General features: G+C 44.4%; 2 protein-coding genes across 2 annotated transcripts in view; one reads left to right on the top strand and one right to left on the bottom strand.

The window, feature by feature from the left end:
- Positions 1-11,763, top strand: part of LOC144944410 (lysosomal alpha-glucosidase-like) — a 49,841-nt gene extending 38,078 nt beyond the window's left edge. The window contains exons 23-25 of the mRNA XM_078872549.1: positions 7,091-7,140; positions 8,923-9,075; positions 11,109-11,763. Of these exons, the coding sequence (XP_078728675.1) occupies positions 7,091-7,140; positions 8,923-9,075; positions 11,109-11,171 (266 nt within the window). The 3' untranslated portion in view covers positions 11,172-11,763. The remainder of the gene's footprint in view (positions 1-7,090; positions 7,141-8,922; positions 9,076-11,108) is intronic.
- Positions 11,764-14,305: 2,542 nt separating this feature from the next.
- Positions 14,306-18,039, bottom strand: LOC144944362 (uncharacterized). The gene has a single exon (XM_078872465.1). The coding sequence runs from the start codon at positions 17,403-17,405 to the stop codon at positions 16,467-16,469; it is 939 nt and encodes a 312-aa protein (XP_078728591.1). The 5' UTR covers positions 17,406-18,039; the 3' UTR covers positions 14,306-16,466.
- Between the last annotated feature and the right edge of the window lie 4,044 nt (positions 18,040-22,083).

The raw sequence follows: 22,083 nt of genomic DNA, 5'->3' as shown, positions 1-22,083 counted from the left end.
AGTTTTTGGCTGCTATCAATTTTCACGTGATAAGCCACTTCGCTGAGCTGTTATTTGTGGTCAGTTCGCTTCTGAAAAAGAGCTATATAGCTCGGTGGGCCTTACATGGTAAATAAAAAACTGTTTCGTTTAAAAGTTAACTAAATATAATGGTGCAGCCCTGCAATGGCTCTGTTACTGCGCTGCTGGTGGAAGGGTTTCCACTAGAGGGCGCTCTAGAGAGCCCTTCTTATAAGGTATTTGGCCTACTCTTCCACACTCGGGACAGATATTTTGGAGGCGGGAGTGCTTGCACTCGGTTTAAAAAGAATTGTCACGCCAGGAGATCAAATCGAATCGGCAATTTCTGGATTATAAGTCCATGGTGCCAAACATTATACCACGAGACCACCTAAATTCGAAGAAAAATATAACCCGATATGCTCTCCACCATCGCCTTCACACATGCAATAATTATGTAGTACGTTGTTTTACGAACTTTTGTGTGTGTGTGTGTATATATATATTTACATGTATATACGCACACACGTACACATACAATTAGGGAGACAAAGGCGGCCAGGCATGGTGCTTATGTGCTGTGTCGGCCTTCAGAGGTGCTCGCTAACAGCACTTGCCGCAATAGTCTGTTAAGGGTATACGGGGATCTTTGTCTTTGGGTGTTTATGTGAAATTAATTGTAATCAGTGCTGTAATCAATCTACAAATAATCTGCCAGAGCCAACTTACGCTGCAAGGAATGTATTATTTAACAATGATTTGTTGTTCTTGCTCGATTCCTATTTACTCCATTGATTGTGTTGACATGTACTTTCGTACACATGTGCACAAGGTCAGATAAGTGCTTGCGTACACTTGTGAATGCGTACGATATGGTAGTTGCGCACGTCCGCACACGTGTGTTGGGGTATGTATGCGTGTGTAAAGAAGCTCCTTCGAGACGTCCAATTTGTGAAAGTGGAAACTTTATTTCTAAGTTCAACAACGTATTTACAACACCGAGCGTAACAACTGCCCTGCTCGTAATTTCTATGGCTATCAGTCAGCGATGTGAATATCAAAGCGTTGAATATAAAACATTGAATATTTTTGGACGAACCAGTTTGTGAATATCAAAGTCAACATCAACCATCCAACACTGCTGGACGAACCAGTTTGTGCGATGAACATCAACCATTCAATACTGCTGGACGAACCAGTTTGTGAACATCAAAGCGATGAACATCAACCATTCAATACTTCTGGAAGAACCAGTTTGTGAATATCAAAGCGATGAACATCAACCATTCAATACTGCTGAACCAACCAGTTTGTGAACATCAAAGCGATGAACATCAACCATTGAATACTTCTGGAAGAACCAGTTTGTGAATAGAACAGCGATGAACATTACACATTCAGTACTTCTGGAAGTAACAGTTTGTACAATGCACATCGAACTGTTAAATATTTCTGGACAAGCCGGTCGAACCAGTTGCTTGGAAAAGCAATGACACTAAAACTAAACTAATCTTTGTTTTACCAGGTAAAGCCCACTGAGCTATATAGCTCTTTTTCAGAAGTGACATGGCCACAAATGATAGGTCAGTGAAGTGACTTGTCATGTGGAAAATGTATAGCAGCCAAATACTCTAAACGCACGTTTAGAATGAACATCAAAGCAACCATTAAATAACAGAACCCCACACAAACATGAACCTGCAACAACAATATGTTGCGGTGTTAAATCGCCATATCGTTACGGACCGGGAATATAATGTCTCAGAACTTATTCTGCAATAGATGTCACTGCAATAGATGTGCACTTCTTGTATGCCGGACCATGATGGTTCGTCAAATGTCAAAGTGAAACAGCCTTGAGGCCATCAACTCGCCACACTTGAGAAACTCAGTTCAACCACAGGCGGCTGAAACCCGGATTCAAACCCAGGCTCTCAGTGGCGCCGGCTTAGTGCTCTGACTTCTGAGCAGCGTGAATTTCTTTCAAATTTACCCAAAGGCTCAAAATGATGCCCCTGCTGCTGCCAAAATTCACTGTGGTGAAGGTTTCATCTACTCGGTGCAGCTCAGTCGCAAAGCCCCAGCAATGGAGTGGTAGAACCGGACTTAAGCTCTTTGCTAAGCTTCAATAGAATCCACATAGCCTGGAGAGCCCGGCCCGGCCATCTGTCATCTGGCCCATGAACACAATGGCCTGAGAGGAGAAAAGGCAGATTTTACTTGGTGTGCGTTGCCATTGCTAGACCGCCGATCTACCCTGCGCCTGCTCTGATCTCCCTGGTCCCAGAGGAGTTCTACTGCATTATACCGTTTCAGTACCAAGCCTGCATCATTAGCTTAATCAGCCTTTGTCACCTCATTCAAGGGAGAGAAAAACGCAGACTAAAAAAAATCACGATTGTTGTCTCTTATCCATGTCTAAAATATGCTGGGGTTGTTGGTGACGGTGCGGCTCACAGCTCGCGACCGAGGCTTCTTGCACGCCTTGCAACTCCATCGACGCGAGGTAGTCAGCAGAGCATGTAACTACGCATCGATTCATCGACTGAAATCTATTCCTACGCTCACGACAGATGCTGCGCACGCATCGACCAGCGTGGGTTGTGAGAATCGATTCTTTAATTTATTTCATGGAATTAAAATGCAAATAGTCTTGGGGGGGGGAGTTTCTTATCCATGTCTAAAATATGTACGTTAATTTCGTTATACAAATCAGATGGTAAAGAGTGACAACAACAAAATATTGAATCGAATAAGGACCCTGAATCGCTGGGGGGTTGCATATGTTCATCTATAGATGCTGTTTCGGTTGTCAGCCAATAACTTCCCACTGTTGGGCAAATGCCTCCCCCATTTGCCTCCATTCCTTTCATTCCCCAGCTGTTTGTGTCCAGCAGTGACCTCTGAACTCTTCCACATTGTCTCTCTGCTGCCCTCTCTTCCGCTGTCTTCCTCTGCTTCTCCACCCTTCTCTCGATCTCCACTCCCGAGTTGATTCCGTATCTCATCTCTCACCAGTTGTTCCCATGATGCATGCTGCCCATGTCCACGTGGTTTACTTTGCTTTAACAGCCGCAGTAGCAGCTGGAACATCCGTGACTCTTGTTCTTTCCCTGGCTTCTATTCATGAAAGGCACTTTCATGAACAGATGCCACGACCCAAACAGTATGGGCTTTGACCTTAACGCAAAGCAAAACATAGCATTCTGTTTGCTGTACTGGTGCTGATGATCTGTGAATGCAAATCGAGTGATGCATGCATACAGAGCTTCGTTATCAATAATGTAATAATAACAATGATAACTAAATTCGCGCTGTAACACGCCAAGCCATTAAGAGGGTGCTGAACAAACAACAATACCATTAAACATGAGCCGTTAGTCCATTTCGATGAGATGAGCTGTCACTTGTTGACTATTGGCAAGGTGAATTGTTTTTGAGTACGAGTTTTTGAATGACAGCAGTGACTCAGCGGCCCGGACACTTAGTGGCAGGCTTTTGCTGGCACGTGGGCCGGAAAACATATCGCATCGTGCTCGAGGCAAAAAGCTTTAACGGCAAAAAAAGAAATCGTCCGAAATATTCCCTACAACATGGACGTGTCTAAAATGCAGAGAGGCTGGTCATTCTCGGCTTCAAAAAAGGCCCCGTCGGTTGCCGTGGGGGGAGGTCAGATGATGATGACGGAGATGCCGAGAAGCTGCTGCACTTTCCATGCGCGCCGTCGGAGTGGAGCGAGACATTGCTCACTTCAAGACAACAACGTCCGTCATTTATTAATCCACGAAAACCTTTCTGATTCTCAAGACCCATTTTCAAGAGGTGGTGTCTTTCGGGATTTTAGGCTTATGCCATTAATGAGTGATTTGCCCGAAGGAACAAACTGGAGCAGCCAGAGAAAAAACATTACGAGGAGAAACACTCTCTACAGGGGGAATGAAAACCTATTTTGTCCGTCATCTCCTGGCAACATCGAAGTCCGGTGAATTTGTAATTTCACAAATGGTCGTAATGACTGGCGAAACGTCGTACTCAAATTGTAAATATTGTGGGTTTACTTTCCAACACACCGGTGGGGTGAAATAGTATCTAATTGGAATGTGTTGTTTAAGTAACAAACATTACTAATTGGCTGTGTTGGGCGGTGGCAGTTTTAATGACACATTTATATTTACGCGATCTAACCCCCAAAAAAACCATTATTATGGATAATATTGGTCGCAAAAGCTTACTTGTTTCACAAACACGTTGAATCCACTAAGCCGCTGGATTGCAGAGGTGCGCCAATCAATAGAATGTGCAAGACAAATAACGTTTCTGGAATAGTGCGCCACTCTTATACTCCCGAGAGAGCTCTCACAATACGGTATAGCATTACATTTATACCTCTGGCATTATGATACAAGCTAATTTGGATGTCACCCCTCTGAATATATCCTAATTAATCGCTCCAAGGATACGGTAGCAAAGGTGAGGTGGCTGGGTTGCTCAGTGAGGTAACAAGTGTCTGAGCACCGGGTCCAGCACTGCTAAGATCAACATGAGCATTCACGGTCCATCCACTGCTGGATGAATGCCTCCCCAAGCCATTGGCATCTCTCAAAATCCTGCGATGGAATAATCCACCCAGCTCCTAACCGATAAATCGCTGGGTTCGAATCTGGGTTTGAGCCACCTATTATTAACAGACCATAATATATATATATTTTTGGGGGGGGGGGGTTAGATTATGTAGATATATAAATGTGTTGTTAAAAAACCTGCCACCACCCGACACAGCCAACGTAAACAGAACATGTCAATTCGTCACGAGTACAGCACACCAGTGTGTTGGAGAGCAAAGCCACAACATTTACAATCTTGAGTACGACGTAATTACAACCAGCTTCATCAGGCGACAGCCAGATTTGTGGAGAAGTCCACCTGTTTCGTTCCTTATTTAGAGGCGTATATATGGGTTGATTACACTTCTGCGCTCTTGCGCAAAGTGGGGGGGGGGGGTTAATGAGTCAACGTACATTATGAATGCACATTATGCGAGCGCTTTGATATCATCCTTTCTGTCCATTTAAATAGCTGTACCAATGGTAATCCCAATTGAAGTATGGTGGCCTGTATAGGCATGCATTTAAACAATGTATCATTTGAAAGCTTCAAATCAAGATATTTTTTTGATAATTCGCTTCCACGCAGCACTAAGTCGGTAGCTATCCGAACGGTTACAATAAATTTTAATTCTTTCAATTTCGATAGATTCTCTAATTAGTCTTGGTCAGTCGTAGCTAGCTTTGCAGAGAACTTCAACATTATGAAAATCAATTGAGTGTCCTTGTTGGCACGTGTGTTCTGCTACTGCTGACAGTTGTATTTGGGAGTATTTAATATTTATCTGATGTTTTAGTCTCGTGCTGATCATTCGTCCTGTTGCCCTCTATTACTAATGATATTGGTCACGAAAGCCTACGTGTTAAACTATTTATGGTTGTAGTGGTGGTAGTTCATGATAACCAGTAATCAAGGTTATCTGTGGTTTATTAACACAGTAGCGTTGATAAGACTTCCCCTCACGATCCAGATTCGTAGATTTTGCCTCAGGAAACAAACTTAGTATTGAGTTGGATAGCACACGGACCAAACCAAGACAGGAATGTAAAGGGAATTTGTAATCCAAGTAGTTCAATAAAAAAAACGGAATATTAATCAGTTCTACAAATCAATACCTAGTTGGCATTGATGTCATGGTATCTCAGTCTAATTACCAATGATTATAATTTAAAAAATCAAGCCATTACATTAAATTTGGTTTGACCTATTTTTCGCTTAATTTAGCTCACAGGATGAAAACAATGTTGGTGCGATTGCAGCGAGATTAACAATCGTAGACTCCTTCACAGGGCACGTAAAATGGCAACCCACCAATTGTCAAAAACACATATTGGAATGGACTTTGGAAGTAGTTTCACGATGTAATCTTTTGGATCTTGACTTCATACTCTTTGGGGCTTTCGGTACAGCCACGTAGATAGAAAAATTTTAGAAAATAATAGAAAACGTTTTGGTCGCAACATAAGTGTTCGTCTTCAGGTGAGAAAAAAAATAAAGCCACAACAGCAGATCATTTTTTCTCACCTGAAGACGGACGCTTGTTTTGCGACCGAAACGTCGTGTTTTATTTTATTATTTTCTATCTACGTGACTTTACCGAAAGAACCAGAGAGTGTAGAAATTAATATGCGAAGGAAAAACAAATTCTGGGTCAATTAATTGGGGGTCACAAGACATCTGGACCACCTGTGCGGTAATGCCGATGTACGTCTCCCCCTTTTAACGCTGTTTCGATATTCTTCGTTGCGCATTTTCAGGAACGCATCCCCGATGTAAACCGGGAGATTGCTGTACGTAGCTCAATCTAACTATTCAGAGCTCGACTAACCACAGTTCGGATGCAAGAATCAGCACGAATGGAAGAACCCGGAAACAGAACATGAGACAAATGTTGTATAAACAGTTGAAACCCCCTCTAAATTATACCGTGGATGAACTGCGCCAGCACATATAATTGCGCGGGATAAATCATTACGCAGGAGAAATCATTACGCCGTACCAATTAATATTGTGCAAGTGCGAATACAGATGTGTTCACGACGTCCACCAATTACCAAGGATAATCAGGGCATGCCCCAGCAGTTGAGCATTGGCCGCCCCGTTGCAGAGGTTTGAGGTGCGAGCCCAGTGGACACCCTGGTTAACATTGGGGGTGCATAAACAAATGATTATGCACTGTCTGCTTTGGCAGGGACGTTAAAGATCCCTGGATGTGTTTTAAAACAAAAAAACGGAGGCCAAGTGTGTCGGAGTCCAAATTTCCCAAATTATAAAAATGACCTGCAAGGTTACATCATCGGATAAAATCTACCCAGCCACATTGTCCCCTACTGGCAGACTGTACCCATCTGTGAAACATTGGTGACAGGCTTGCGCTGTAAGAATGGTGCAAATACCAGTGTCTACTCGTCTTTTAATGTACACAACGCACAAATGCTCCATTTACAATGCGCGAACCATGCTTTGAATATTGTCTCTTCCACAGATCCCATTGAAAAAGGAAACTACTTCCTGGCTTCTTACTCCGTGTCCGGCGTGAGTCGTGCACAGGAGGGCATTCACACGCGCTGCATGCTCACTCAGAGTTTAGGGGGGGCCAACACTCATTTTACTTTAATCGCTCCTCTTCATCCCCTATGGGATGTACGGCTACAATGAGCTCTCTCCGTCTTTTTCTCTCCTGGGCTGCATGCTGTGTGCCTCTCCCCACGAGAGCTTCACCCGACCGAGCTCTTCGGCGTCGGTTCTTCGCCAGTTGTTTTTTTTTTTGGCCTCTCCCCGTTTTCTTTTGCCCCGGAGGCGTCCATCTCAGAGCAATTTTAGGGATGCACTTCTGTTCCGTTTTTAGGACCTGGCCCCTATGGCCATCACAGTCTTCGTTGTAGTTTTTTTGAATATCTCGTTTGTGATGTTATCAGGGCTTCGGGTCCTAAAGTACAATTAACGATTGGAAATTTTGTTTGGCCAAAATATACGGCCGATATTTCTGAGGTATCCATTGTGGAAGGACTGAACATTTTTCATATCTGCTTTCACCACCCTCATACGGCTATTGCACACTCACAGTACAGCAGGACTCCAGAACTGTTGTATTGTGATTGCGCAATAGCCGTACTCCAGAAATGCGCAATAGCCACAAGGTATTGCACAATGACGATCAGCATAGCAGCATGGGGGTAGTGGTCGTGATTGTGGTGTTAATGGTGTGGTGATAACTCAGTGTTAATAGAGTGGAGTTGGGGGTGATACGGATGGTGTGGTGGTGACGGCATCTGGTCACCTCGGCCTGAAATTAGTACTTGGTGCAGTACATCAACATCGGTGCTGGGGTGAGTTGAAGGGAGCCATGTGAAATTTCGGCCACACCATGCATTTGAGCACTCTGCCAGCTAAGTTTAATGAGGTACCCACACTGACAGCACGTACCCCAATAGTCTATGAAATGATATACGGGGTATTTTTAAAGCCACTTGTGTTTGGTAATGTTGGTGGGATGTATGGTGGTGGTTGAGAAATGCCTGTGGTGCCCCATGCGCCCATTTGACATGCGATATGCCCCTCTGGTTATAAAGTCATTCGTTTCACCTCCATTCGCAAACACGTGGGCCACACGTACGTATGAAAACACACAAACGCACGTAGAAAAGGTGCGCACATGTTAGGCAGGGTGCCAACGAACACACTTTTAATCCACGCATTTTTTGTTTCATAAAAATTACTGTGAACAAAAATATTCCATTAAAAAAGCATCATGTTACAATCTCTTCAGTGAACAAATATTTGAACGAATCATGGGTTGTTTGAAGTTTAAATGTATTAATCTCGATAAGATTTTCCACTGCTGACTGAAAGCCTCATAACACTGTCACCCTTCCGCAGTCTGGCTGTACCAAAATCATCACACGCCTGCACATTCACTCATCTCATTGCTCCACTTCTGCAAAGGTCATTCTTCCAGTGTGGTCTCACCGTCGTCTGCCAATCATCTCTTCTAAACGATGATGTTCTGCCCAAGCCCCACTGTCTTATGATGCATACCATTTGTTGTTATGTCCCCCTGATCCTTAAATACATTTGCAAGAATGAATCTCTCCTGCGTCTTTATGCACTTTTCAGCTTTTCCTGTCAGGAAAATGTAGACAGATTGTATAGCAATATTCAAATCTCGTGAAAATTTAAATTATGCAATGGATGTCACGACTATAGGTAATGAAATGACGAGCATTTCAATGGACAGTGCATTTAAAGTTGGAGGCAAAGTAAAACAAAAACGAAAGAAAAAAAAGAAGCTATCTGTAACCAAACTGAACTTCGCAGGGGGAGCTGCACAACACCGTGCAGGTGAACGGCAGCCCCGACGCAAAGGCGCTGAACCTCGGAGCGATCCGCGTGCTGGGTATCTCGTCCAAGCCCACATCCGTCACCGTCAACGGCCAGTCCTGGACCAGCTACACGCACTCATCCACGGGGGTACGTACGGGGTAGGGGGTGAGCACGAGTGACGTGCGAGCGTGTAAGGAACGCCGTGCACTGCTTGATGGGATGGGAAGACAGGAGGAGTGCGATATTCCTTTTCCTCTGGCACATCCGTCCTGCGCCGAGCCAGGCTGTCACAGGTCAGGAGGCGCCATACTTTTCCCACTGTAGAAGCAGAGCCGTGCCATGGACGTCGCGTGCAATGTGTGACATTGAGATGCATGTAGAGGACATGGTCATGCTCAAACTGAAATACACAAAGATCCCCCATTTAGCCTTAACAGAGAGTTGGGGCAAGTGATGTCAGCGAGCACCTATGAAGGCTGGCACGGCACACAAGGGGGTGGGTGGACAGCACCACGCCCTGCCACCTTTGTCTCCCTAGTGGTGGTGTTTATACACCACACCAGGTACTCATTTGAAGCCGAGTCAACCTAGGGGAGGCCCAGGACCGGTTCAGATAGTCGTCACTAGTGTTGACCGTGAGAGGGCATCGAACTCGGGTCACCAGGTTTGTAGTGCAGCGCACTAACCTCGACACTACCGCTCCTCATTAAACTGATATCCACTCGCACACACCAGCAATTCACTGTATGTCGTATTGTTCATCTTTCTCGGGTGTGATGATGTCATACGCATGGAATGTCATTAGCCCCACCCCTGACCCTGCTTGGCCCCAAGCTAGATTCAGATGTCATGTAAGGCCAGCGTATCAGTTTGGCCATAGCTCTGCACAGAAAATGGCCAGTGGAAAACCACCCATGGTGACAGCCACACACACGCCAGTTCAAAAGTCCAATGAAAGTGGCACCTTCGATCATTTGATCATATGATTGTGGAATTATGGCAATTGCAGATTGGCCCTGTTATGTATGTTATACTTTTTTGACACATACGTAGCCAACCATGCTTATCGGAGGTGCGGGGGAAGGACAAACTAAACACAAAAATCAGTTCTAAAGAAATTAGTTTTCAACTTGAATTTAAAAGTGCATAGCTCCAGTGGCTTCCTAATATCGGAAGAGCGTTCCAGACGACCGCAGAAGCGCGTCTGAAGGCGCGCAATGCAGTGAACGTCTTTGTTCAATGGTTAGCCAAAAGCCGCTGCGAGGATGACCGGAGTTTGCGTGATGGTTTATGCTCCTTGACGAGATCAAGATATTGTGGATCATTTGTGTCACTGTTACAAAGAATGGCAATGTGCCCACGACCCCCACCCCTCATGACAGTCTAGCATCTGGGTACCTACAGCTCATGGGCCCCAGGTGCAATTGCACCACCTGCACACTCAATAGCGAAGTGGGGGGTCGTGCCCTTGTGTACACTTGTGAGCGCGATGTTGACTACCGCAGCCTGAAGCCTCGAGACTTCCAACAGCTGACAGTAAACCTCCTGAACAGCTACAAAGCACAGATTTGTTCTTTTCGAAAACAGCCGCCAATTCTACATTAACGGTGATGTTAACACTGCGCTTGTGCAATGATAGGTGCATATGAAGCCACGTGAAGTGTCACCAGCAGGTTGAGATGGACCCAGGTGTTATGGGTTGACTGAGATGACTGGTGGATAGATACATCACCTGTGCTCTCCTCTGTGCCATCTTTGTACACTCACAGCCACATTCACTTCAAATGTTGGCGTGATTATCATTTTCAATTCTGAATTGCATTAAGGATTGCTGATAATATTGACATTTAGGTAAGCATTAATACTTTAAATACTGTTATGATAACGATTACTATTAATATTGAAGCTTGGATAATCCATTACACTACTCCAGCTAATAACCTGGTGTTACATATTCGTAACATTAAAACCTTGTAACTCTATACTGTAAAAAGCACGGTTTAAAAGCATCACACGTTTATGTAAACACCAACCCAAATTGAAGAGCGGAAAAAATATTGGGTTAAAAACGCCGTCCTATAATTAACGACGGCTAAAAATGTACGCACCGTGCACACGCAAACAACCGCACTGGCATTAACTCTCCCTTCCCTTGTGTTTTCCCCTCCCTCCCCTCACAGGAGCTGGTGATTACAGGTGTTTCCCAGTCCATCAGCAGCCCTCTCAGTATCCGTTGGGCTTAGAGAGCCACGGAGAGCGACGCCCTGCTGTGGAGGTGTCAAACCATCGCCAAACCTCTCTAAAAATCAGCCCCTCGCATACAGTATGTATGTATGCGAGGCACGGAATTGTGCATCGATTCATTGATTCATAAGCTCACGATACTAAACTTGAAAAATAAACAATTTTGTTTTGCCAGGTAAGGTCCACCGAGCTATATTGCTCTATTTCAGAAGCAACCTGGCCACAAATGATAGTCCAATGAAGTGGCTTATCAATTGGAAATGTATAGCAGCCAAATACTAAATACATGTTTCTAAATATGGAGGGAAAAACTGAAGGCGAAAAATCCACCCAACCACGGGGAGAACATGCTAACTCCAAATATACAGGCATCAGGGTCGGGAGACATCACAGCGATACACTCCACTGCTCCTGGCACGATTATCTGGCTGGACCACCTGAATGTGAAATTGTAGTTGTTGCTCTGAATCTACATCGGCCATATGAAAGAAAAAGAAAAGTTTGGATCGAACCTATAATCTCCTGTATACCATGAGAGGTAGTTAACATCTCACCACCGCAGCACCCACCACAACGTGTGATATATGTGTTGAGTCGTGAGAGTATGAATCAATTACCTAAACAATTACACATATGGTTTGTTGGCCTGCGGATAATGGAACAAATGAGAAATCATCGGAAAATTAAGACTGATAATGTACCAAATAAAATACGAGCATATAGAGTAGTACTAAGAAAACAAAACAGTAATAAAATACAAAGTGGACTGACCATACAAAACAGGACAATCGAGACAGACTATACAATTTGAAATGTATAATAATAATATATATTCGTGACAAGATTGACAGATCACATTGTTGGAAAGGTAAATTGTTACGTCTAATCTATGCCCAGAAAAACAATGCACCTACATGGCAGACATAAACTCCATGGTAACGATTTATTGTTTGTGCTGCACGCTGTTTGCATGCTGTAAAGGTCTTTAAAACAGAGAAAAAACATTACCGTATGAACCACCTTGAGCAAGCGGAAATGTTGAGAACCTGGTAACAATTGTATCTTAATTTACCTTGTACTGAAGCTCGACCTCAAAATTGCTGTATGGAATCAAAATAAATTATTCTAAACTTCAGGGCAAACTTCTTTGTGATTTAAAATGTAGATAGGCACTTCAAATATCAGCACACAAACCGACATGGATGTAAGCGTCTTTCATGACAGACATTTGAAAGCACTTTCGCAATCTTCATTCGTTTCTCAGTCCGCTTGTGGTGGCGAGGGTCGCGGCATCAGCATCTTGAGTAGGGCAGTCCAGACCTCTTTCCCTGGCGACAGATTCTTCGAGCTCTTCCTGGGGAATTCCCAGGCGTTTCCAGGCCAGCTGAGCGACATAGTCCCGCAAGCGTGTCGGAATCTTCGCATGTATCACTTTATTTTATTTATGGAAGCGTCGCCAAGTCACGAAAATAATTTCATGAAGAGATGTTTGGCCAATTCCTTCATGTTCACTTTTGAAATGGGGTTTACACTTAAGTCCTTTTCTACTTATGCCACATATAACGGTAACTCGAATGTTAACTTGAATAACCTATTACCCACAAGGAAAAACTAAAATTCCCTTGAACTCATCACTGCCCATACCACGCACACTTAACAGATTCCTGCGGAGGGAGCTGGTAGGAACGTTGGGTTGCTCGGTCAATGGCCAGGGTCAACGGCGGCGTGGTGTATTCCGCAAATATGCCCGACTGAGGGCGGGCACAAACCGGTGTGAGTAGGTTAAACGTTGAGTTTTATAAGGGCACCACGGGGTGACCAGCCCCTCCCCACCCAGCCCCACCCCTCACACCCCCCACCTAGCCCCACCCCTCCCACCCAGCCCTTCCCTGCACGACCAACGCAATAATCCCCTGTGGGCTGGTGTAACCAGGAGGTTCCTACCAGTATAAAAACTGGTTTGTAAGAAACTAAAATAAATCACAAATTTCCCCACTCCTGAGCCACTAAAGAAAATGGACGAGCAGCCAGGCCTAGTTTGCGAAATCAACTTCCATAAACAAGGGGACTTGATTGCATCACTTGTGCCGTTCTTACATGGGGGTGCACCACTTTTATTTTCGCCATCTTCCCAATAACCGAACTGAATAGTTCATTTGCAGAGACCACATATTTTGCTCAAGGCTACTTGCAGTGAATTATAAAGCATCTATTTCTGTAAACTAGTCGACACATTGAAAAGGAGCCACAAAAACCAAAAAAACACTCATAAAAACTAACAAAAATGAAACCCCAAAACCCCCCCAAAAAACTCCAAAAACCCCCCAAAAAACCTAACAAAAACTTAACCCCAAAAAAACTAAAAACAGTTGCAAATTTCAAACATGCTACACAAATTGTCCATTCAACATTTCTTTAAGGACATTTTGGTCACCATCAAAATAGTTTGAATGTCGCTATAAGAGGGGGGGGGGTGGGTTAGATCGTGTAAATATATAAATGTCGTTAAAACCCACCACCACCCGACAGAGTGCAGTTCAAATGCTTCTGGTTTTTGTAAATGCTCAAAGGATGTACTTTAAAAAAAATAAGCCTGCACTATCATCGTATTATGGGTTTTTTCTTGTAATTTACAGACTTGACAAATTGTCTTTGTCTGTCGCTGGCCGCCTTTGGGGAGGGTGTATAGTATGAAAGGCCGAAACACCCTAGGAACCAAAGGTTCACTACTGACGATGCGCTCCCCAAATTTCACCAGGCTCACTGTTCATGAACTCTTGGAAGTGCTTGCACAAAGGATAGTAACATCTCATCCTGTGTTCTTTGGAATCGGAATCTTCAACCTGTAGATTGACATAACACTATTCAATTTAAAGCTTTCGTGACTGCAGGGATTCATATTCTTGGTTCTTTCGGTAAAGTCACGTAGAAGGGAAATAATAAAATATTATTTCCCTTATACGTGACTTTACATATATACAACTTTCAATGAGTAAAAACTGCTATAAACTCTTAAAACCAATCCATAAAGTTTCTATGAAGTCTTATACATTTATTAAGAACTCCTCTACTTACGGGTCTGCCATGTGCATATAAAAGACCACCACAGACCAGAAAATACAGGGAAGCAAAATTATTTTCATATTTTATTAAATATCAACCTTAAAAGTAAGGCAACATATTGCATACTGGTGTACAAAACAGATATTAAAACTTAAAAATCTCATTAGTCACCACAATGTTGGCCAAAATAGCATAGCAAATGTCTCAAATGTTTTACTGGCAATTTGTAGATTACGGCACAAACTTTAACAAGCTCCACGTGTCAAGAAGAGTGCGTGGTCACACCAGACACGTATTTTACACCAACACCTTTGCCATATTATAGGGACAAAAACATCCGAATACATTTTTCTTAAAATTACGGTACAACTCTACATGGTCCTTTGGGGTCAATAAATTAAGGTCATGTCGAGCCCTTCCCCTCTAGACCAGCAGCGTTCACCAGTGTCTTAACACAACTGGGCACTAAACACCCATTTTGCGTGAAGACGCAAGATAAGAATACACATTTCAAGACGAAGAAATGCATCTATATTAGAAATAGTTTAGTCATACCGTGTCAGCAGTGCTACATAAGCACAAATAACAAAAAACACATTGGTAAACACTACCTTATGGGAAAATAAGCGATGTTTCAGTGAATGGCCCTTCTTTATACCACAAATGTTTGTGCCATGAGAGGCCACTACCCAAATATAATGTGGCAAATGTGCTATTAAGGGGTCATTGCCCAAAACGTCACTGACCTTATACTTTTGAGGCATTATTAGACAAATGTGATCAGTTTTCTTGGATGACACAATTTTTTCCCGTACGGTTTCAAAGTTTCTCACTATCAGTGACAATTGCATGTGAAAAATTGTCATTGTCTATTTGTCATAGGCAATTTGAGTGCCTTCTCGAAGAACCCTAAAACCAAATTAAAACTAAAAATATATGTGCAACAAAATACCTTATATTACTGCACAGCTTGCCAGGCATGATGCAGTTATATATATAACTTTTCACAAATTTAATTAAGACAAGCACAAGATAAACCCCCTCTTGACCAAAAGGTCATCCAAAAAACGTTCCTGGTACACACTGGACATGGGATCAATTAGCAGTACAGGCAGACCTCGCTTAGTACTCAAGATATGTTCCTGGAGAAATGAGCACTAATCAAATCGGCACGAAACGGGATCATTATACCATTGTATTCATTGGGTCTTTCGGTAAAGCCACGTAGATAGAAAAAAAATTGTGCCTCAGCAGCTCTCCCGCTATATTTTTTCACCTGGTGACGATTGCTTGTGTTGCGATTGAACCGTCGTGATATATTTTTTCTTATTTTTCTATCTACGTGGCTTTACCGAAAGACCCAAAGAATATGAATTCCTGCAGTCACGAAAGCTTTAAGTCAAGATTTATACCATTGTATATTTGGTGATTAATTCTCGAAAGCGTTCTTTCCTACAAGTAATATGAGAGGGCTCCATTTCGGTATCAGTAATTGCACTAATAATACAGATTGTAAAGATTTCATGGCATAAAAATTACAATTCATAATATCGTGACATGAATTGTGATTTCCTTGGCCAGAGCTGCGTGTTCTCACTCGTAACGATTTACGTTTTGATTTTCTTAATTTTTTTGTAAAAATGTTTTCCACAACAAACTGCGCTGCAACGAATCAGCGTTCTACAGGGTCGCGCTAAGCGGGTTCAGCCTGTACAATTATACCAGCAGTATGCGACGAAATTACGATTACACTGTGCTTGCAATACAAATTCTGACTCCAGGTCTGATACACACACAACCCTGAAGGTGCTCATTACACTTACTTACTTTTTTCAGTACAAGAACACAAATGCTTTACAAAGTAACAAAAAATATAGCATACAAATCGATAAATACAAATCCGGATCACAGTATATTTTTCTATTTACACACGTCGACGAATCTTCACAACAAAACGCAGCTTCGCTGAAATGTTCCAGATAATCACTGGGAATTGTCAAGGCAGACAAGACCACAGAAATAGTCACCCAGCCAAGTTGGGCACCACCCATCATCATCCCGAAAGAAATGTCTCTTCACCAGCTCAGGCCTGGCCCAATCCCATTTTTCGTCGATGGTCCTTCAGGACTCATGTGCTGTAAAGAAACCAGAACAAGCCCAACAAAACAGGAGGGGTCCCCTCGTTTCTGTTGTGGTTCGGCCCGTTAGGCTTTGGCGTACCCGCGGTACGGTCAGCGTCTCACACCGCACAGCCGGCCACTCTCGTCCACAGAAACGGGCAGTGGCTGTAGCCTGATGACAGGAGACAGGTTGACCCGGAGCTGGTGCTGCGCCTGCATGCGCGCAATTGCGACTCCCTCGTCCGACGACGAGTCTCCGACCGTCACGGACACCGAACGCCAAGGCTCGTCGTTTCGGTCTCTCCGGTTCGCCAGTTCCCTTCGACCCTTTTTGGCACTCGCGTCGCCGGACGTCGACGAACTGGGTCGACGAGGCGGCCTCCGCTTGCGCACTCGGCCAGTCTGGCCGTCGCTGCCGAGCAACGAGACGCGGCCTCCACGTTCAACGAGGGCTTTCAAACTTTGCCGCCTCTTCCCGCGGCGCCGTCGCCGCCGCAGGGGGGCGCTGCCGCCACCGCCGAAATGGTGGCCGGGGTCCAGGGAGCCCGCGGACGTCACGGAGGAATTTGACGACGACGACGATGACGACGATAGTGACGACACGGAGGCAGGAGACGACGCGACGGAAGGCGGCGGAGTGCGGTGGGTGTTCGTGACGGAGGAGTACCCGTACACGTCCTTGCTGCGTAGCACCGTCGGGTGAAGGCCCTCGTCCCGCAGGCCTCTTAACAGCCTCATGAGTTCCCGTTCGGACGAGCAGGACGCGGACGAAGAAGCCGAAGAGGCAGGGGACGTTGACGGGCGATCTCTGGGTCCGGGACTCGCCTGGACGGACGGAGCCAGGACCCTGAAGAGGTCGGCGATGACTCGGCCGGTCGCGGACTTAAGCCCGGCACGAGAACGGGCCAAGACCCCACGGCCACGGACGAGGCCGTGGCGTTCATCAACATCATCGTCGTTGTCGTAGTAGTCCTCATCGTCCACATCATCATCACCTCCTTCTCCATCCATCATCATCATGGCGCCCAGGTTCCAATCTTCGTTGGCCATGACCGTTAAGATCTTCGCATCGTTTTCAAACAAGCTTTTAAAATGTTCCTTAATTAACAATTCTTACTCTCGCGTTACTGTTGTATATTGCTCAAGAGTATTGCTGTTGCATCAGCAACACGAGTACTGTACTGTATAGTTTACAAAAATAGTTCTTAGTCGTAGTCGTTCTTCATCGCCAGTCCGTAAGACGCAGTCAATAAAACATTTAAATATGAACGAACTTAATGGTGACAACAGATCCCACCACACGAACCAAACGCCGCCTCAGCTCACATTTAACACACAAACTCGTGATAAAAAAAATACTCCCGTAATAGCAATCGGCGATGAAAATCGCGAAAATAAAATAGTGCAAGTACCGCCACACTGGAGTGGGTGGTGGGGTTATTATAGCGGAACTATTTTCGCTCTCCGTCCGCACGACTCCGCCTGCCGTAACCCCGCTTCTCACCCCCGCCCGCCAGTGAAGATGGCGCTGTGAGGAGTGAACGCGGTGGATATGGAGGCGGGAGGTGAGTGGATCCGCCCCCTTCCCCCCGATGGGGGAGATGGAATGGTACCGCCCATTCCACCCCCACGGGGCGACGGAATAGGACCGCCCATTCCACCCACCCTCATGGAGAGATGGAACGGGACCGCCCATTTCCACGCCCTCCGGGGGGTGACGGAATAGGATCGCCCACTCCACTCACGAGTTGGAACGGCACCGCCCACTCTTCCCACCCCCACAGAGAGATGGAACCGCCCACCCCCCATGGGAAGATGGAACGGGACCGCCCATTTCACCCACCCCTCGGGGGTGACGGAATAGGACCGCCCACTCCACCCACCCTCACGAGTTGGAACGGCACCGCCCACTCTACCCACCCCCACTGAGAGATGTAACCGCCCACCCCCCCATGAGGGAGATGGACCGGGGCCGCCCATTCCACCCACCCCCAGGGCCGCCCACTCCAACCCACCCCCACGAGTTGGAACGGAACCGCCCACCACTGTATCTGTTGTGCAAATGTTGTGGCTTATGAGTGGTCTATCTCACCAGTCTGGAATGATGACTCAGAGTCAACTGTGTGATGATGACTCAGAGTCAACTGTGTGATGATGACTCAGAGTCAACTGTGTGATGATGACTAAATTTATGAGTGAATTAACTCACCACTCAGTTACCCCATTTACTCATTTACTCACCACCCACTCACATTGTTTATATACTCGTGCGTTAATACCAATGCTTGCGTTCCGCCTACTTAAGCGGCTAATGCAGTCTACCGAATGTTCTGGTCTCAGTTACGCCTCTCGGGCGAGCCGCCCAATCTCTATTGTGATACGCGTTTAGGTAGGCGGGTGAGTCACCACTGCCATGACTTCACATCCGAGTAAATTACTCACTCCACTCACCGCCCACTCGAATATTGTCTGATTCACATCCGATACTTCCTTAAACACCCATTCGTTCACTCGACTTGGCTTCTCACCCACTCAATCGGATATTTCCCTTTTTATATTCAATACAGTACTTGTTCAGATAGGCATACTCTCACCACTACTTGCCAGTTTTAATCAGCCGCCCAGACACCAGTTGCTCGTTCACCCATTATTCACTGTGGTTAAATAATGTCTTAAACACATTCCCTAACTGCTCAGCTCCTTGCTACCTCCCCCACTTTTTTTGAGATGCAGTACAGCACTCAAATAATACTCGCCCATTCAACCACCACTCATGTATTCAGTATTCTTGCTTAAACGCCTCCACTAGTGACTCACAACTTCTCCACATTCAGTATGTTTTTCTGCCAAGTCACTTGGTCATTCAGGTTTGCACTTAAACCGTGTCCTGGAAATGGTACTGAACCAAACTCATTGCCATGATCACAATGTCAATTACTGAACCAAACTCATTGCCATAATCACCATGTCCATTACTCATGGTACCGTGCCTGAAGATCAACACCATTAACTTAATACCGTCATTGCTACGTCATTCATGTTCTAAAAGTAACTGTTGATCATTAGAATACTAAATCTTGACTTTCAGCTTTCATGACTGCAGGAATTCATATTCTTTGGGTCTTTCGGTAAAGCCACGTAGATAAAAATAATAATAAAAATCATAAAAATAATAACAATATCACGACGTTTTGATCGCAACACAAGCAATTGTTATCAGGTGAGAGCTGCTGAGGCAGAAAAACATATATGGAGGGAGCGCTGCTAAGGCAGGAAGTTATAAAGGTTTGAGATGGGTGTAGCCCAAGGGTCAGTGGGCGGGGCTAGAGATGAAATTAGCTTGTAAATATAAGATGGGAGAAATCTTGATAAATTAAGCTGTGGGGGCGGCCATTGTATTGTGAGAGATTAGCATGTCAATGGAATACATTTGCTTGTAAATGTAATCTAGAGAGAGAGCTCGGAAAGGAACATCGCCACATGGAGGTGGTAAAAGATAGCAAGCCACCATTTACTAACACAGCTAACGGTGGCTGTTAGTGAATGTAACTCACCAGAGTCGAAAATAACTGCTAACATATGACCTAAACTGGTTAATAACGTCCTCCCAATGATTGCTCAGTTTGTACCCATATTCTCAGTTGAAATTGTGTCTGTGTTTATATATCTGGATGGCTTCATGGACGAATCTTTGCTGATAGCCAGTGGCTTTGAGAGTACCTTTGTCTTGGAAAAATCAATTTTACGTGTGCCCACAGCGTTAAAATAATGATCAGCCACGGCTGAGGTATTGGTCCTACCGTGTTTCAGATCTGCGTTATGTTCACGAACCCGGTCCGAGACATGTCACTTAGTTTCCACAATGTAATATTGCATGTCAGGGATCCCTGACATGCAATACCCCGGTGTCTACAAACTAAGCTGTGTCTGCGGCAGACATAGGGATGCGTTCCAGGATATCAGTGAAGGTGGGTATAATTGGAAAACATTATTGCACAGTAGCCTTTACTTTGTCTCCTTGGTTTAAAAGTATTTAAAGTGGACTGTGCTAGCCCTAATGAACATGCAATTTCGCTTTTAATCTCACCCACCTCTACGTTGTATTTGTTGATCACAAGGCCACTTGTACTAGATGGTCGTTTGGATGACAATGGGGGTAATAAAATCACTTGATAATTGCAAAAACACACGTAAAATTTTATCAACACGAGCAGTTTGAGCAATGGTGGGCGGGAGAGGGAAGACTGGCGAAGCACATTTTGGATAGAAATAGGTTAGCCGCATATCCACTAAATCGCACAAACCAAACCCGCAAATAACGAGGGAAACCTGTATTGCATCATTATCAACTAAAACATAGGCTTCCGTAGCCAATACAAGGAACTATATTTGTTTGTGGTTCGGCCATGTAGTAATTTTATACCAAAATTGTTGTCACTAACCTTCCACCACCTAACAAAATTGTCGCCGTTGACGCATTATTGACACATGTCAGTGTACCGATCAAATTTTGACCAATAAAGCTCCTCACTGGTGAGACTTAAAAATTTTCGTGACTGAATTTAACATCAACATATGATTCGCTCAAACCGCATAGGGCTCAAGCAGTTTGAGTGAAATATCGTATATGTTAATGTTAAATTCAGTCATGAAAATTCTAAAACCACCAGTGTCAAGCTTCATTGGTTAGAATTTGGTCAATACATTAGCACACTTAAGCAATATCTCTCAACATTACGATGTTGGTCGAGTGGTGTCATATAATTGCAATCTACGGGCATTGTGTGACATTCATAATGAAATTACCATGAACTCATTACCAGGGCTTGATTTAAAAAAAAAAAGTCAGGTTACTAATAGATTGCAGTAGGTGACTAGTAACCACAGCTCTAGCAAGAAGTGTAATGGATGTGGTGTACGATAATATCGGGTCGCGGACCCAGCAGATATGGCTGAATCGAATAGCTGCTATAAATGTCCACATGATGATAAGCCACTTACATGAGCTATCATTCCTGGCCAGGTAGCTTATGAAAAAGAGCTATATAACTCCATGGACCTTACCTAGTAAAATAAAAAATTGTTACATAGTTTTGAAGCTGTGATTACCCATTATACATTGCAAAGAGCTACCCATCGTGACTGATGGAAACACCAATCACATCACTGACCCATCACAGCATGCCTTGAAATAGTACCTATACATTATTCACATAATGACTTGATGTAGTGAACACTATCCACACGTTATCCACCAAAACCACCAGATATATAAACGCAGACACAACTTCAACTGAGAGGATGGGTACAAACTGAGCAATCATTGGAAGGACGCTATTAACCAGGTAAAGTCTTTACTGACTGTGATGTCTTCTTGGTTCTTTCAGTAAAGTCACGTGACTTTACCGAAAGAACCAAGAAGATGAATCCCTGCAGTCACGAAAGCTTTAAATCGAAATTTGACTGTGATGTTTCCATCTTACCTGCCTATGTCAGCTGTTATTTCATGCTAATCTCTCACAATTAACATAGCCACTTCCGTGCCCTCGTCGAGGAGGCAGCTCTCCTTTTCTACAGTTACATGCTAATCTCTCACATTAACATCACTAGCCCCGGCCACTTCTTTAAAACAGTCTGCCTCAGCAGCAGACCATGCTTTCCCACCTGATGACGGACGCTTGTGTTGCGCCCGAAACGTCGTGATTTATTTTATTTTATACCTACGTGA

This window comes from Lampetra fluviatilis, chromosome 34 (assembly GCF_964198595.1).
Source record: "Lampetra fluviatilis chromosome 34, kcLamFluv1.1, whole genome shotgun sequence".
Lineage (NCBI taxonomy): Eukaryota > Metazoa > Chordata > Hyperoartia > Petromyzontiformes > Petromyzontidae > Lampetra > Lampetra fluviatilis.
The sequence above is the reverse complement of the archived record's forward strand: the minus strand, read 5'-3'. Positions and strand labels throughout refer to the sequence as shown.